This window comes from Vigna unguiculata, chromosome 9 (genome assembly GCF_004118075.2).
Source record: "Vigna unguiculata cultivar IT97K-499-35 chromosome 9, ASM411807v1, whole genome shotgun sequence".
Lineage (NCBI taxonomy): Eukaryota > Viridiplantae > Streptophyta > Magnoliopsida > Fabales > Fabaceae > Vigna > Vigna unguiculata.
The window spans coordinates 37,270,351-37,288,315 of NC_040287.1; the positions used below are offsets into that span (position 1 = coordinate 37,270,351).

At 34.3% G+C, this 17,965-nt stretch overlaps 4 protein-coding genes across 5 annotated transcripts; 2 read left to right on the forward strand and 2 right to left on the reverse strand.

Moving 5' to 3' along the window:
- The first annotated feature begins 396 nt into the window (after positions 1–396).
- LOC114162684 (serine/threonine-protein kinase AFC3) lies at positions 397–4,281 on the forward strand. 2 transcript variants are annotated; one of them, XM_028046640.1, is made up of 12 exons: positions 397–661; positions 749–875; positions 1,099–1,125; positions 1,214–1,367; positions 1,474–1,522; positions 1,936–2,050; positions 2,223–2,314; positions 2,400–2,547; positions 3,259–3,323; positions 3,412–3,509; positions 3,685–3,790; positions 3,906–4,281. In XM_028046640.1, exons 1-12 carry the CDS (start codon positions 599–601, stop codon positions 4,041–4,043), a joined length of 1,182 nt encoding a protein of 393 aa, XP_027902441.1. In that variant the 5' UTR covers positions 397–598; the 3' UTR covers positions 4,044–4,281. The 2 variants fall into 2 exon arrangements, with proteins under 2 accessions (XP_027902441.1, XP_027902442.1); XM_028046641.1 differs by lacking the exons at positions 397–661; positions 1,936–2,050 and having other exon boundaries at positions 1,099–1,367.
- Positions 4,282–5,027: 746 nt separating this feature from the next.
- Positions 5,028–7,473, reverse strand: LOC114162682 (putative pentatricopeptide repeat-containing protein At3g15130). The gene has a single exon (XM_028046638.1). The coding sequence runs from the start codon at positions 7,471–7,473 to the stop codon at positions 5,416–5,418; it is 2,058 nt and encodes a 685-aa protein (XP_027902439.1). The 3' UTR covers positions 5,028–5,415.
- Positions 7,444–9,183, forward strand: LOC114162683 (pentatricopeptide repeat-containing protein At2g20540). Its single transcript, XM_028046639.1, has one exon. It carries the CDS (start codon positions 7,476–7,478, stop codon positions 9,114–9,116), a length of 1,641 nt encoding a protein of 546 aa, XP_027902440.1. The 5' UTR covers positions 7,444–7,475; the 3' UTR covers positions 9,117–9,183.
- A 474-nt stretch (positions 9,184–9,657) lies between these two features.
- Positions 9,658–12,002, reverse strand: LOC114162685 (tRNA (guanine-N(7)-)-methyltransferase). Its single transcript, XM_028046642.1, has 2 exons — positions 11,862–12,002; positions 9,658–10,709 (listed from the first exon to the last, which is right to left on the reverse strand). The coding sequence occupies exon 2, from the start codon at positions 10,692–10,694 to the stop codon at positions 9,927–9,929; it is 768 nt and encodes a 255-aa protein (XP_027902443.1). The 5' UTR covers positions 10,695–10,709; positions 11,862–12,002; the 3' UTR covers positions 9,658–9,926.
- Positions 12,003–17,965: the final 5,963 nt, after the last annotated feature.

Consider the following 17,965-nt stretch of genomic DNA (forward strand, 5'->3'; position numbering starts at 1 on the left):
ATATAAAATGTACTAAACAATGTGGATATAGGAAGTATGTAGTATTGTAAATATATATATATATAAATGTGAATATTTTAAATATAGTTATATATTAGTGTATAAATTTTTGCCTCTAAATATTTATAAGTATACTGTAATAAATAAGTAATTAGATTTTTTTTTTTGGTCACAACTATCATAACTTAAAACGTTAGATAAACTTAATAAATCTGATTAAAGTGACTAAATCTATACATTTTTAGAGATGAATGACTAAATTGGTTAAAAATTTTAAAGAGAGATCAATTCTAAATTTAATTAAAAACTTGAGGGACCAAAAACATATTTAACCCGTAATTTAAAAATGAAAGGAGCCGCTGTCCTTTAGCTCTATCAGCACAGACTCATCTTACAAAAAAGAGAAAAGGAAAAATAAAAAAGAAAACCTGAACCCTAAGACCTGTTAGTTCTGCAAGCTGAAAAAGGATTTTCTCTGTGCAACTGCATTTTCTTCCTCCTTCCACCGCAGCGATTTTAGAGTTTAAATCATAGAGATTTAATCTTTTTTGTTCGCAGATATGTTCGATTATTAATTCGTTCATTCGAAAGTAATCACATGGAACGTACGCGGAAACGCCCTCGTCTCGCATGGGACGTAGCCCCTCCCACAGTGCCAGAGGTAGGGTTCTTTCAATTTTCCAATTCGGTTTGGATTAGGGTTTTTTATTCAAGTTTATATGCTCAGCTTTAACATCGTTCATTGTAGCCTCAACTGGCTCTGCCGGTGCCTGGTGACGAAGGAATTGAAAGAAAGCACGCTTCACCTCCAAGAAGGGACGACGATCGCGAAGGACATTATGTCTTCAATCTTGGCGAAAATCTCACTCCTAGATGTAATTCTTTCAGTGCTAGGGATTTATTGTAATTTAATTGTCCTATTTAGACGAGTTTGAAAAATCAGATTAATTCAGGTTAAATTTTAATTTGCTATATCTTTTAAAAACAACAAATATTAATCTGTTTGATTCTGTCATCACTAATGCAAGATTGGTGTTGTTTTCTTATTTTTGGGAGTTTTCGTGTTAATATGTATATATTTTTTTCATTTATAAACAGATAAAATCCTCGGCAAGATGGGTGAAGGTTAGCGGTCAAGTGTCCTCTCAATACAAAAGATTTTAATTTTATTGTCACTGTGCTTGTGTCATTCAGCATGTTGCTAGTGCTGTAGGCACATTTGGTCGGGTATTGGAATGTTGGGACCGCCAAACTAGAGAATATGTGGCTGTCAAGGTAGTTAGAAGCATACGGAAATATCGAGAAGCAGCCATGCTCGAGGTTGATGTGCTTCAACATCTAGCGAAGAACGATAGAGGAAACTCACGGTATGAATCTTATGGAGTAAACTGGATACTGGAATTTGCTTATTGCTCATTGCTTATCCTATCAGGGGATGATTAGTATTTATTTCATTCTGTATACTATTTGCAGATGTGTACAGATCCGAAATTGGTTTGATTACCGAAATCACATATGCATTGTAAGTATGCTTATTGTATTTCTTTTAAAAATTTCATTTCCTTGATTTTCTATATTCAAAAAGTTTATTTTGAGAAAATTGATGGAGTAGGAGTTGCTACATTACTTTTAAGAGGTGGGGTTGAGGAAGGGTTGATTTTTTGTTGTTTTGAGAATGGATGGAATGCTTGAAATTTTGAATCAATCTAGATTTAGTTTTTTTTTTCTCCAGTGCTATGTGCATTCCTCTTTGTTATCTGTTCTTCTTCTTGTTCTTTGGGAAGGATAAGTGATAGATCCTCATTCATCTTGCAAACCAATGAGTGTTAAGTTCTTCAGCTATAGTGTTTTCATTTATGTCCGTGTGGGCTTTATTCATGGATTTGATAACTGAGCAGAAACATTCCTTTCAATGCATTTTAATGGTGTTATCAGGTCTTTGAGAAGCTTGGACCAAGCTTATTTGATTTTCTAAAGAGAAATAAATACTGCCCATTCCCTGTGGATCTTGTTCGGGAATTTGGACGACAGCTTTTGGAGTCTGTAGCATGTCTGTGGATTATTCTTGGCCTTCAGTTTATTTCTCTTGTTTCATTCCTAAGTCTCTTGTTTACTGATCAAACCATGCCTTTTCCCTTAGCCTGCTTTCTTTTTCCAGGGATACAGTGTATCTTAGTTGTGTCTGCTTACTTTAACTTTTTCTTATTCTTTATCATATTCAGATATGCATGAACTACGCCTAATCCACACTGATCTGAAGCCAGAAAATATTCTTCTGGTTTCTTCTGAATATGTAAAGCTCCCTAGCTATAAGGTATTTAACATTTTTGGATGGAAACTTAATAATGTTTGTAGACTCAGTTATAATATATTTAAGGAAAATAATTGGATTGGTACAGAGAGTTTCCTCAGATGAAACGCAGTTCAGGTGCTTGCCCAAGTCTAGTGCTATTAAGCTGATTGATTTTGGTAGTACTGCATATGATAATCAGAATCATAGCTCCATTGTTTCTACAAGGCATTACAGAGCCCCTGAGATTATTCTAGGTAACTAAGTATGGTTTTGGCCGCTCAGAATGTTTACTTGTTTTTCTATTGCCCTGTCGAGGTGTGTGACATAGAAAATATGCGGTGTCTGAACGAAAATTATGGATGATGGCTATAGTGTTTTAACATGTTGAAATGTTGTCAATTTGTACAGCACTTTTGTTTTCAAACTTCCAGGGACAACATGCTTGTTTGTAACTTTATATTTTGCTGGATTTTTTGTTGTTCACCGTATTGGCTGGCGAATCCTCTGCACCGTAGTAAAAGACTTTTTTTACAGTATTTGTCTCATTATTTTGCATGTTTTATGTCTATTGTCTTGAACTACCTTTTGGTGCGCATTGTTTCACTTGTACATTTGATAATTTTCTAGCTTGTCCCAAAGTGGACTGCTTGTTTTATGTCTATTGTCTTGAACTACCTTTTGGTGCGCATTGTTTCACTTGTACATTTGATAATTTTCTACCTTGTCCCTAAGTGGACTGCTTGTTTGGATCTTTTCTAAGGTAGATGTTGTGAGGTATGATAAAAAAAATTTGAAGTGCCAAATCTAGTCATGACCTGATGTAATGAGGTCATCAGAGACTGCTATATGGGCTATTTACTTGATTGAGCATTGTCTGACCAAATAAAATTGGACTACCGGAACCTGTGGCATATAATATGTTCTTGTTAATGTATTCTCACTGGCATATTTAATTATAATTGCAGGTCTAGGGTGGTCATATCCATGTGACCTGTGGAGTGTTGGATGTATTCTTATCGAACTATGCACGGTTTGTTTTCCATCTATGAATATATATTAGGTGTGACTTGAATCTGGAACAACTAGTCTCGGGGTCTAATGTGTGGAACTTTTGTCAGGGTGAGGCATTGTTTCAGACTCATGAAAACTTGGAGCACCTGGCAATGATGGAGAGAGTTTTGGGACCTATTCCAGAGCACATGATTCGAAGGTCCAAGTAAGTGGTCAATTTATAGATTGTTTCTTAAATTCCCCTTCCAAATTGGAGAGAGTCTTACATTTTATGAATCAATGGTTGTCTGTGAAAACAAAAGGCTGAACAATGAACTATTAGAGTTTTAATAAATTTACACAATGACATCTCTATTGTTCATCTGCTCTTCAATACGTAGTAAGGGCGCAGAAAAGTATTTCAAGCGTGGATCAAGACTAAGATGGCCTGAAGGAGCTATTTCTAGGGAGAGCATCAATGCAGTAAAGAAGCTCGGTCATCTGAAGGTTTGTTATGTTTCCTACTGTCTGCCTTATCAGTGATTCCTGGGGTTGAGTCTTCAATTAATTAGTTCGGTGATATTGAGGTTGTGTAATGACCTATAATTATTTGTTAATGTAGGATATTGTATCTCGAAGTGTGGACTCTTCAAGGTCCTCCTTAACTGACTTGTTACATGGCTTATTATCATATGACCCAACCAAACGGCTAACAGCTCTTCAAGCTCTCGATCATCCCTTCTTTAGGAATCCAACCTGAGAAAAGCATATTAGGAATCCAACTTGAGAAGCATATTATTCCATGGTAGAGATTGTCAGTTGCACAGGCTATAACTTTGAATGTATCTATTTATTTATTTATTAGTTATAGCAATGGTTCAATCGCTGTTAAAATGTATTTTAATTTTATCATTCTTTGTTTTCACTGTCATTTTTTATAACTAGGATTAAACCTCATCGTTTTTTTTTTTTAATTTTAATTCTCAAACACACTTTTCTTCAGTTGGATGCGCAGTATGAAAATTCTACCAGCATAACAAGGCCTAGGGTATAAACATACTTTAAGAATATAGTATCGAAATAACGAATATAGTATTTCTTCATTGGATATATTTTTTTTTAATTGGATGACAAATCTGTACATGTTCAGAATTCGAGTGATAATCTGGTTTTTAAAGATTTTAAACATGAATTTTATAAATTGTATGTTTTTTCTTAATGAAGATAATTTTTTATTCTAACAATGAAATAGCTATAAAAAGAAAATCTGGTTTTGTTATTATTATTTATTTAAAGAAGTATTTATAATATGCTCTCTATCAGTTTTCATCTGTCTTTCCTACTGGCTAAAATCTATTAAAACAAAATTGTATGATGGATGAGAAAATAATATATTAAAACAAGATTGCATGAGGGATAAAGTAAAATTATAGAAAACTTGTTGAAAATATTAATTTTTTGGTGGCACGGAGGACTCGAATGTTTTCTTCAACCTCGGAATCCTCAACTTCAGCATTCCATCAATTGGGATTTGCTCCTGCTTAGAGTAGCAGCTCCACCTTCTGGTAAGTCAAACAATTGGTTTGAAATTGAAAACTGGAAAATAAACGAAAGAAGAAAAAAAAACAAGAAATTTGATTGTAAAAGGCTAACCATACTTTTAGGAATCTAAATTACAAAATAAAAAGGCTAGAATATGAAATTTCTTGATTGTAAAAGAACATAAAATAAGAGATAACTTCCTTACAAGATTCCTTTATAATTCACAGATTTCAAGTTGAATTTACAAAGGACGCAATATGAAAGAATTCCTTCCCTTCACTTCATTTATATATAACTCATTAACCTCATCCAAGTACTCTATATTAGGGGTATTAAGTAACTCCCCTCTTTTTCTAATAGTCACTTTGTTGTAACTAAGTACGATGTAATTCGACATTGGACATTACAGTGACAATTGAAGGATGGTGGCATCGGATTGTGTTTTTATTCTGTTTTATGTTTCAATCATCTATATTTGTTTCTTGTCCATTTTAGGGAATATAATTGTAAGAACTTCAGTTTGCTATATACATGCCAATAGGGCGAGCCCAGAAGTTGATTCAATCTGATTATAAAATTGTTGTATCAGTTCACCAGTAATCTCCACATGAACACAAGCCGTTCTCAAATCTGTGAAACCTATTTGCATCTCTCACCACAACAACAATCTTCAAAACCTTTGACAAACCCTTGATGAATGCATGACAATCCCCACAAACCCTCAAGTTCTTGAAAATCCTAATCACACTTTCTACCTTTAGTCCCCGTCTAACCAAAACCAACCCAATAGCCAATTTCTCGCTATGAACCCTCAAACTTTCTACCTTTGACTCCTCTTCAACATCATGCAAGGCAAAATTTACACCATGAACATACCCCATTTCATCCTTCACCCTCTTCTCCATTTCTTTCAACACTTGATGAATTTCCCCTATCAGAGGATGCATGCCATCTCCATTGTAAAATATGTGGATTTCCTTGTCTATCTCTACCCAACTGCGTCCTGCTTCTTTTTTCAATCCCTTTCTCTTTGCTGTTTCTCTTAGTTTTTCACTCTCTCTCCAATACCCTCCTGCAGCATACATGTTTGATAAAATGACATAGTTGGCTGGATTATTACCATCCAATCTCATTACTATTTCTCCCACCTGTTTCCCCATTTCCACATCTGCATGCATTCTACAAACACTAAGTAGTGTTTGCCATATGCCCACATTTGGCTTTAGGGGCATCTTCTCAATGAGATCCTTTGCATCCTTTAAGAGTCCACCTCGTCCAAGGAGATCAACCATGCAAGCATAATGCTCTACTTGAGCTTCAATTTTCTGATTGTTACATAAACTAGAGAAGTATTTTTTACCTTCTTTGATGAGTCCAGAATGGCTGCAAGCTGAGAGCACAGCCAGGTAAGTTACACTATCAGGTTCTATTCCGTTCACTTGCATTTGGTTAAACAGTTCAATTGCCTTATTCCCAATACCGTGCTTCCCATAACCAGTAATCATAACTGTCCATGAAACCACATTTCTTGCTAGCATCTCTCTGAAAAGTGCATCTGCCTCATCTATTAGTCCACATTTCATGTACATATCCAGAACTGAATTAGCCACAGACATTTCCAATAAACCATACGGCACTTTTATGGCATATGCATGCATTTGCTTCCCTTGCTCTGCAAGAGCAAAATCAGCAAATACCCCTATGAGACTCGAGAGTACAAACCCATCCATTCTATGTCTGCTCTCTCTCAACTCCCTAAACAAGTCCATGGCTTCTGCCAAATTATCTTCATGTGCATAACCAAGAATTAGTGTGCTCCAAGTCATCACACTCTTTTCTTCAATTCGATCGAACACCCTTCTAGCTTCAGCCATGCGCCTGTATTTTACATACAGATCAACCAAAGCACCTGCAACAGCTGATTCAGCTAAGTAAGGAAATCCATGTCTGATTAACGCCGCATGGATTTGCATTCCTTCTCCCACTGCACCAGCACAATTACACGCCTTCAACGAGCTTGAATATGTATATCCATCTGGAACTTCCCCATTAGCTTGCATTTCCCGAAATAGACTCAAAGCCTCTCCACCATTGCCATCGTTGCAGTACCCAGCAATCATTACATTCCAACTTATAACATTTCTCTCTGTCAAAGTGTTGAACACTTGCGCTGCCTCCCTAACCATCCCACACTTGGAATACATGTCCATCGTAGAATTGCCCACAACAGGCACCCGATCAAAATTAGATTTTGCACAAAAGCCATGTATCTGCATTCCATTCTGAGCGATTCCCAAAATCCCAGATGCTTTTAGACTCGTGGATAGTGTGAAGTCATTTGGCCTAACATCTGAACGACCCATTTTAGAAAACAAAACCAAAGAGGCTCTGGCATCACCATTTTGCAGATATCCACACATTAGAGCCGTCCAAGACACTACATTTCTCTGAGACATTCGAACAAACACCGAACAAGCCAAATCCATGGTACCACATTTTGAGTACATATCTATAAGATCATTGTTCAAAACCAAATCATGCCTAAACCCTAGTTTCTCCACAACCCCGTGTACTTGCTTTCCCTGATCAAGCAAACGACGTTTGGAACACTTGTTCAGAATCTTACTCAATAGTCGACCCTCGCTCATCGATGGGAGTAAGAGAATTAGAAAACCGTTTTGTCGCAACCCTGAGAACCTGCTCGAAAATCGCGGAACTGAAGAAGCTTCACTCTCACATCGTGAAATTGTCACTCTCACAGAGCAACTATTTGGCCACCAAAATGTTGGATCTGTGCGACAACTTGGGTCACGTGGATTACGCGACCTTGATATTTCAAAGCCTAGATGACCCAAACGTGTTCTCTTACAACGCAATAATCAGAACCTGCACTCATAATCACAAACATTCTCTAGCAATTTCTGTGTTCAGAGAAATGCTGAGACATGGTACGAAATCAGCTCTGGCAGACAAATTCACGTTCCCTTTTGTGATAAAGTCGTGTGCAGGCATTCTGTGTCGTCGCCTCGGGCAGCAAGTTCACGCGCAAGTGTGCAAATTTGGACCCAAGTCGCACTCAATAACGGATAACGCGCTGATTGATATGTACACGAAGTGTGGCGATTTGAGTGGTGCGTACCAAGTGTTTGAGGAAATGACCGAGAGAGACGCAGTTTCGTGGAATAGTTTAATCTCGGGGCACGCGAGGCTAGGGCGGATGAAGAGTGCGAGGGAAGCGTTTAATGAAATGCCTTGTAGGACAATCGTGTCTTGGACGACTATGATTAATGGGTATGCTAAAGCAGGGTGCTTTATTGATGCGTTAGAGGTTTTTCGCGAGATGCAAGTGGTGGGTATTGAGCCTGATGAGATAAGTGTGATATCTGTTCTTCCGGCGTGTGCACAGCTTGGGGCTCTTGAAGTTGGGAAGTGGATTCACAAATACTCGGAGAAAAGTGGGTTTTTGAAGAAGACAGCTGTGTGCAATGCACTGATTGAAATGTATGCTAAGTGTGGCTGCATTAATGAAGCTTTGGGGTTGTTTGATCAGATGGTTGAGAAGGATGTGATTTGTTGGAGTACCATGATTGGGGGACTAGCGAATCATGGAAAAGGGTATGAGGCAATTCGAGTTTTTGAAGATATGCAGAATGCAGGAGTGGCTCCTAATGGGGTAACATTTGTTGGTGTTTTGTCAGCTTGTGTTCATGCAGGGTTGTGGAAGGAGGGGTTGAGATATTTTGATGTAATGAGGGTGGATCATCATTTAGAGCCAGAGATTGAGCACTATGGGTGCCTAGTTGATCTTCTAGGACGCTGGGGACGGCTTCATCAGGCTCTTGACACAATAATGAAGATGCCAATGCAACCAGATTCCAAGATATGGAACACTTTGTTGAGTTCTTGTAGGATTCATCGCAATCTTGAGATTGCTGTTGTTGCAATGGAACAGCTTTTGGAGCTTGAGCCAGAAGAGTCTGGAAACTATGTGTTGCTTGCTAACATATATGCAGAACTTGGGAAGTGGGAAAGTGTTTCAAATGTTAGGAAACTCATCAGAAGCAAGAGGATAAAGAAAACACCTGGGAGTAGCTTGATTGAGGTTAACAATATGGTTCAGGAATTTGTATCAGGTGACGATACAAAGCCCTTTTCACAAGATGTTTTCTTGATCCTAGAAGGTCTGACTTTACACCAAACTACAGCTAGTGACTTCATGGAGTTTGTGGAAGACGATGCAGGCCAAGGCCAAGTTTACACAAAAGTACCACTTTCTAATCAATTTCTATAATAAATTATTTATTTAGTTTTCTTACTTGTTGTCATTGATTTTCATTCCTCGAAAATATTAGATTAGTCCTAACATTTGTTTTATAATAATAGATTAGTTATATCTATCGTACAAAAGTCTGAAACTTTTTTTAGATTAAACATGTTTGTGTTAAATGTTCATCCAGATTGAAGATAAAAATATCACATGAAATTTTAATAAAATTATTTCGTGTTTGACAAAGTAACCTTTTTAATAGTTTTTAATTTAAAGATACATTATTCGAGATTTTAAAATAATATAGTTAAATAAAACTTATATTTTTGAAACTTTTTTGTTCTACAAATAATTAACTTTTGATATTCAATTTTGAAGAAACAAAAGGAAAATTGCTTTACCCAAATTAAAAATTCCCAATTTTAGAATAACCAAACATATTTAATCTTAAAATTATTTAATTTGATATTTGAATTTTTGTTCCAGTAAGTTAACATACCCAAATCGAATTTAATTAACCCGAGAATTTCAGAACGCGTTCAATTTGCAGAAAGGATGACCCGTATTGGTGGCAAATTTGAACTAACGAACACTGTCACTAGTGATAAAATCAAATGATTCAGTCACGAACTACAACACTCCTGTTTTAGTATCGCATAAGTTCAGTTAATTAAAAATGAAAATACACACACATTCCGTATAAAAGATGGTAAAGGTCATCTGATCCTTGTGAAGCCAACTTTATACCAGTAATGCAGCAATTTCAATCATGCTGCAAGCTTTTTTTTCACTTCCAACTTCCAATAGCAGCATACTAGGTTAGGTAGCAGAAGTCTAGGATGTTTGATCGGATGGCACAATACGTCTGAATACAGCCTGGAAAGTTTGTCCTCCATTCCTAGCAACCTTTTGGCCTTCTTCAGTTGCAGAGCTCAAGAGCTTAACAACTGGATCTGCCTCAAGTTCTTTCTCAGTCAGAGCTTCGAACATAGGATGATTCTCCAGACAAGACTTCATCCACTCTCCAAGCTCTTCTACATCCGTTATTGTATATATAATTCCTCCAACCTCAAGAACATAAGCATACTCATCTAGCAAGAACGGACTTATAACTCTGCGGCGATGATTCTTCTCTTTAAAATGAGGATCAGGAAACAAGAAAAACATCTTTGAGAGCTGTCCTTTCCCAAAGTAATTGGGAATGTACTTCATGGAGTTAGTTCGCACCACAGAAACGTTTTGGTATTGACCTGGATTTGCTACCCTTAAAGATGAAATTCGTTCCTTGACATACTCGGTAACTTTGTCCCTGAGTTCCATTCCAATCATTAATGTTTCTGGGAACAGAGTTGAAAGGCTTATGAGCAGCCCTCCAAAACCACAACCAACATCAGCAAATTGAATCCTTTTGGAACTATCAGCTTGACCAGCCGAGGGAAAGAGCTGAGGGTAGTGGCGGGAATAATCAACATGGCTGGGTGATATTGACACAGGGAAGTGAGAGTCACTCAGTGGATTGCTGTGTGCTCGTGCTCGATAGAAGCGCTTTCGAGGCAATCCAGTGGACTTGCTGATAGTTGGATTTACTTCATTCTCAGACATGTCTATTTATTCAAACTGCAGTATGGTAAAAGTCAGAATCTTCAGAATAAAGAAGATATGCTGATGATTGGTAATCCACTTGTGAAGCTCTTAAAATCAAGAAACTAATTTCGCCCAACCTACTAAACTGAGAAACCTGTAAACATTGAAGTGTGCCACAAGTTTCTTTGTCTTCATTTATAATTTGTCCTTTTAAATATCATCAGATTCACAGCAAGGTTTGTTGGATAATTTCAATGGCAAGAACCAAACTTGGTATCACGTTGCCACCTAAACTTATTATCTCATTAGCAATCAAGAAGGCAACAACAGAAAAATAAAAAAATAAAACACGGATCCCCTCTCGTGTAATTTCTGAAGTACCCAAATTTCTTTAGCAGATATCATAAGTTGAAATCATATCGGCCACGGAAGGAATATCTCCATTATTGCCATAAATGCATATTTAAAATCATACGTCCTTCACAAATTTGTAAATTTCCAATTTAAGTATGGACTGAATAACAATTGATAAGAGATATTGCAGAAGTCCGACTAGAACATGAACACAATATTGTGTTCCAGAAAGAATGCAGTAACATGTAAACTTGCTTTGAGGAGGCTTGAACAGTCATAATTAAGACAACAAATTTACCACGAATAGATAGATGTAGATGGTCAACATTCCTTAACACCCGAACTTACAAAGAAACAATGGGTTGGTTCAAATGATATTCCCAAATCCCATGTTATTATTATTTGATTATCAGTAAAAAAAGAATTTGGATAACTGCATCAACAAACTTCACATAATCGAAATGTATTTTGATATTTCCCACCCACAGGGTAGCAAAGAAAATCATTCAAACAACATAACTACAATGTTGTTGATATTTTAAATAATTAAAAACTAAATGACAGTGTTTGAGGAAACCATGGAAGTTTGTGGTTTAGGAATTATGGTGAGCACCTAGCGTGCATACCAATTTGATTGACATTCCAGAGACAAAATAACGCATACAAGATTCGCAATCAAACAAACTCCAACCTATGTTAAACTTGAAAGACGAAGAAAAAAAAAAACCGTAACTGATTGGCTACAGATAACAATTCGCAATCTCATAAACATATAAAAAAAAAACATCAAAGGAAACAAAAAAAGAAGAAGCTCGGGATTAATTAAATTACCTAATAGATAGATTTCGGGAGAAAACTTTGAAATTCTTCGAAACTGAATCTGAAATGCAGTGATTTTGCTTAGCCTCTGCAAGTAGCGGTTTTAGCAGCAACGAAACGAAAAACAAAACGAAATAGGCTTTGAATTGAAACACACGTGAAGGAGGGAACTATGTAACTGGATCATTTTCATTGGGCCCAAGCCTGCTAAAAACAAACCCAAAATAGAATGAAATAAAAAAGTTAACCAAAAAATTATTTTGATTTTAAGTAGGGATGGCAATTAGGGCTTGGTCCACATGCCGCAGAAAAAACGTGGGGTGGACCAGGGTAGTGAGCCCGCAGGTCTGCGTGGGCCCGGTTCGGGGTAGTCCGTGTGGGCCGGCCCGCAAGCCCGCATAAAATAAAATTAAAGAAATTTGCACTTGTGTATATTAATTACTTCTTTTATGGACTTTTGCATTAACGTTTTAAATTCTTGTATAACTGGAAAAGACAAGTATTATGTAATTGTTAATGTGTTAAAATTTAAAGAATACATTGTAGATGTCATAGTATGAATATGATGAAAATGTTGAATTATCAATTTATCATCTAATTCCCCAAAGTCTTTACTAAATTTTGTGAACTTCTTAAGGTTTCCCAACTTTTAAACATTGAAAGTTTTATCATAAAAAAAAAAAAAAAAAAAAGCGGTCGGCCCGCATTGCCACCCCTAATTTTAAATTAAAATTTTCCAATGGATTATAAAGACAGGGCATGCATCCGATTTACTTTCTTACAATAATAATAATATTGCTTGCATGCATAAAAGTAAAATATTGAAAAACTCGTAAATTGTAATATTTGTTTTTCTTCTCTATAATTCATTTATTTATATTAAAAAAATTAAAATGAATGGATTGGTTGAGTCATGTTAACCAATAAATGGATGATCATTGATCCATTTTTCTATGCATTCAATTTTTAACATCATAAAATATATTAATTTATATAAAACGTATGTTTCGAGTTTCTAAATTAATTTGCTTTGTGAAGCAAGTACCTTGAGCTTTACATTATTTATTATATGTTTTTATGCCCTTATTTATTACTTCTTTGTTTACACTCACACTTCTCCATAAAAACATAGTTGAGGTATGCACAAACGTTCTTTCTGTAACACGTAGTCAATGAATATAATTTCTTCCTTAGAGTAGCTATGTGATCAAGAAGATTTTTATGTTTGTAATCAATTAATCTATTTATTAGACTAATTATCTAAGTTATCTTTATTTTTCTTCCAAAGTTTTATAGGTTGCTGAAACCGAGACACATATTTCTGCAAATTTCACACATAAATGTTTAATGATGATAACTTCATAAGTAAATTTCTTATCCTCTTATCGATGTAAACGATATATAGCAGAAAATTCGAACATGTGTTGGTGTATGCAAGAGTCGTGACCTTAAACATGCGTGTTATATGCGTTTAGATACATTTGTCACTGCTTTATTTATGTTGTAGAGCCTGTTAATTTGACCACTTTCGTCAACGGTAGCTCACTTATGATGTAAACTCAGAAAACTTATGAGGTTAGCATTGAATTATTTAGCACCAATAAAAATGTAAACCATACCAACATTTTGCATTCCGTTTAATAGCTCTTCAACTAATAAAATTGTAAGTGTATGAATCATCCACGTACATAAATTGTTAAGATCAAGCATTAGGATTATAGTCATTAGTCAGTGTACAACTTTTTTATATTTAAAAGCGTAATAGTCTAAACACAACAATTTAATTGACAAGACTTATTTAATTTTTGCTACAAGATAATTGATGTCACATATAATATAAATTGATTTTATTTCTACTGAAATATTTGAAAGATGAAAATTCAAGAAAAACTATTTCAGATAAAATGAATTGCCATGAATGTCCTGCTAAATTATTATGTGTTGCTGATTTTCTTCAACATTAATTGATTTAATGAAAAAAGTTGATTAATATATAATGATAGAAACAGATGTCATAGTTATGTCACTAATTCAAGATTCTAGAACATGCATAGAAAGGATATATAGCCTACTTGTGCTTCACTTAAGCTAATAACATATAGATACATCACTATTTTGAAAAATATAGAATATGGATAATGCATGTGCTTTACCTAAATAACAGACAACCATGTCTTTAAGCTTCACATATACTCTATTCTAGTGAAAATGCAGGCTTATTATGGTTTTATACCCTTTTTTTTTCATTTCATTTATATATTTAGAGTTTTAAAGATCAAAGATACAACAGAAACGTGTTCTTTGTATAAGAATCCAACAGTGTTCATCAAAATCCAAGCTTCAACCACACTTTTGCAATCGACTTCCATAACAACCACATTAATTAACTTCTAAAGGGAAAATGAACAACATATATATAACATTATTCAGCAAAACCATGAACAATGTCAACTAATGGAGAACCTGAAAACTAGCATCCATAGAATAAAAACAAAAAGGTGAAAACTAATTTATATAGGACTGCTTCATTTTATTTTTAATTGTCTAAAAACTTTTGACAATTGTGGTGGTTGACTATCACACTAATAAGTCTCACTTATCTAGTGAATTGTCTAAACAAATTTATATTATATTTTGAGAAATATTTATGATATATTATTTTTATTAAAAAGGTATATATATCTTAAAAGATAAGTATTTAATTTCGGCACACATGCACGTGCAAACAATTTTTTTAATTAACAAATTTGACTTCTTCAGAAGGCACACTCTAAAAGCAATTTAACAATATACTTCTTTACTCTGGGTGTTATTATATTGATAATTATTTTTGAGCATTTTTATTTTAATTAAAACGTAATTGAATTTTGAACTAAAATTACTATTGACATTGGAAATTTAGTACAGAAAACTCTGTATCATGTATAAAGTCTCAAAATTAATAATAAATATTTAAGCTTTTTATCTGCAAAAACTATTTGATTAATAGAAACTCAGAATAAAAATATATTCCTAACTTACTGACATTTTAATACGATGTAAATTGTAATAAAAATCTTCATATTTGCTCTGGGATCCTTTGCAAGTGGAAGTGACAATTAATATATATCAGACTCATGCAAACACGCGCTTAATTATGGGATTAAAAGTCTAAATATAACAATCACTCTGTAATGAATTGGATTACCAGAATCACATTGCTGTCTAAGTTTAACAACTTTTATTTTTTTATCCCTTTTTTCTGTAACTAAACAGTAATTAAGGAAATTAATATCTTTCATATCTATTTTCAACACTTGATTAATTTCTCTCGTGGATCAATCCATTGATTCAAATACATGTGTTTATTTTACAATCAAAACTCGTGTTAACAAGATGAGTGATAGATAGATACTCTATCACTGATTGTTCTTGATTCATTATTTTGACTGTACTCAATTAAATACCAATTATACCATATATTTGCTTATACGTATTGGATACACTAATAACTACTTTTCATTCATACCATTACCATTTTCCCATCTTGCAAGGACTTTGTCAATGGTAATGGTTAAGTGTGGTTGACGTGCATCTGTCACGAAAGAGGAAGAAGTAAAGAAGAACCCTAACTCTAAATGTGTGACAGGCCTGTTACTTCTCAAGCACTTCAAACTTAAAATTAATCAACAAATGTAATAACTGCGACCAATAAGTCATTTCATACTTAAAATAATACTAATATACCTATCTTATTAGTTTAATACACATAATTGATGTGGTAGAAATAGTTATAGGATTATGCAGGAAAAGTAAAATAAGGATAATGACTTCCTTTCTGATTTTTGTTTCCAAAGAGGATACAATATAAATATGTATATTCAAAAGGGTAGTTGTTTAATGTTTATGAATGAAACAAAGTAATCAATGAATAAACAAAGGGTAGTTGTTTGTACAGAAAGGTTTGCATAATTTAACCTAGAGGAATATAATGCATAAAAGAAACTGTAAAACTGCTAGAAACTGCGTTACTGAGTCTTGTCTTCTCCACGTTTTCTTTCTTACACAGATGATGATATATAGAATAATAACACTTTGCATTCGTAGAACCTAATACCTTTACCAGAAGTTTAGAATTTTAGCTTGGATGCTGCTGCACTTTTCTTGTATAAATTATGAACTGATTTATGTTTGAGATTAATTTAACTCAATAACTCTTAAATATTGCACAAGAAAGTTTAGTTATAATCTTCTTTGATCATTATTGACCTCACTAATTCTTATCAATGATAAGGGTTTGAGAAAGTTATATCAGATTTTGAATCTCATGTGTATCAGCAGCAAGCCTTATCATGTTTTGTGATTAAACATTTTCTCCGCATAAAATTAAAATTAGAATTTTCTTTCAAATATTAATACTATAAATACTAATAAAATATGAGTTTAATATTTACATGGACACGTATATATTTGCAATTGAGCAGAAAAAAAGTTTGCATTCATACTTACAGACTATCCATGTACGTCTAAGTCTTAAGATCCGTCTAGTTTATTGGGCCGGTTCGGGTCTTTGGGTTCGTTTGAGCTTTAGGGTTCGTCTGGGTCGTCGGGTCCGTTTTAGACTTCGGACTTGTCCGGATGATCAGACTTGTTTGTTTGGCTCGTCGGTTCAAGTCGTTCGTCTTGATCTTTGACTCTAACTTAATGTAGTATTATTTGGGGGGCCTAACCCACCTTAGCCCTAACCCTAACTCACTAGAAAGGGACCTTGGGGTTGGAGTTTTTTTTTAACCCCCTCATTTGAGGTCCCCTAAAACGAGACTTTATGAAGAGTGGGTCTGGACTGACCTATGGGCTAGGGGCCAAATTGACACCTCTATTTATCAGTGTAGGCAAATCTTATCCTCATGTCAATTCCATGTCTTTCACCTTTCACTTTTATGAATTTCAATTATATCGAATGATGATACCCATTGATATCTTAGTAAAATTTCTTCCACAATTCAGACTATGCCTAATATGTTATAAAAGTTTGAGTACATAAGATGAATATACGTGGCATTACGAATTTAAGTATAAGTCATTAGTTAAATCCCACATCACTCTTGGCACACAGAAACCAACTACTGTCACCCACGAATTCCAATTATTTTCTGAATCTGAAGCTTCGATGAAAAGATTAGTGTTGATCTTTTCAGAACAGGTAAAGAAGACAGAGACAGTAAAATTAAATTATTTGAAGTGAACGATAAGTAATGAACTGGATATATATTATTAGAACATTGTATTGTATGAACTCTGAAACACAGTTATTGATTCATAATTCAATGCTAAAACCGTGAATCTTTCCAATATCATCATCATAACTACCTACCTTTGAAAAAACATCTACAATTAAAAGACGACAAATAATTCACAGCTCTTCCGACAATTGAAACTACGTATGAAACAAGCAAGGCAACTTTCTCATTTGAAGACAAGATTAGTTATAATTACCCTTCTGTTAATCAAATCACTCTCTCTTTTCTATACAAATTAAACCCTAAATTGGGTGTCTGTTTCACATTACTTATAGTTTTAGGGTTTATCCTTTCATTCATTTACGTACATATTCCGTATCTGCAACATCTATATTTCTGCTACGCAATCACAAAAGCAGTTTCTTTCCCCAACCAATACCAAATTAACTTCACAATACACTTTCCTTCTTTCTAAGAATTATCATGAGTTCAATTAAATATAGATCACTTTATACATGTACCATATTTGTAATTCAACTTCTGCATGTAAAACTTATATATATCAGTGTTTATATAGGTATAAAGCGTTATTAATTAATTAGGTTTGTGTTGTCATACCTCTTTATGCAATTTTAATTTAACTTTTATATTTGTAACACTTTATCAATGTAATCTTAATATCTATAATCCATGAAGAATCAAATTAAGAATATATTAAATAAATTCAGGTAAAAAGATGTATAAGGTGAAATTAAAAGCTTTCCATATATAAAGACTAAATTAAGAACATATAATTGGATGGTACTTTACAACGATTAAATCAATAAAGTTTTACCCACATAAGAACGGATCTGATACAATTTTACGTAAAAAAAATATAATTAAGAATATGCGATA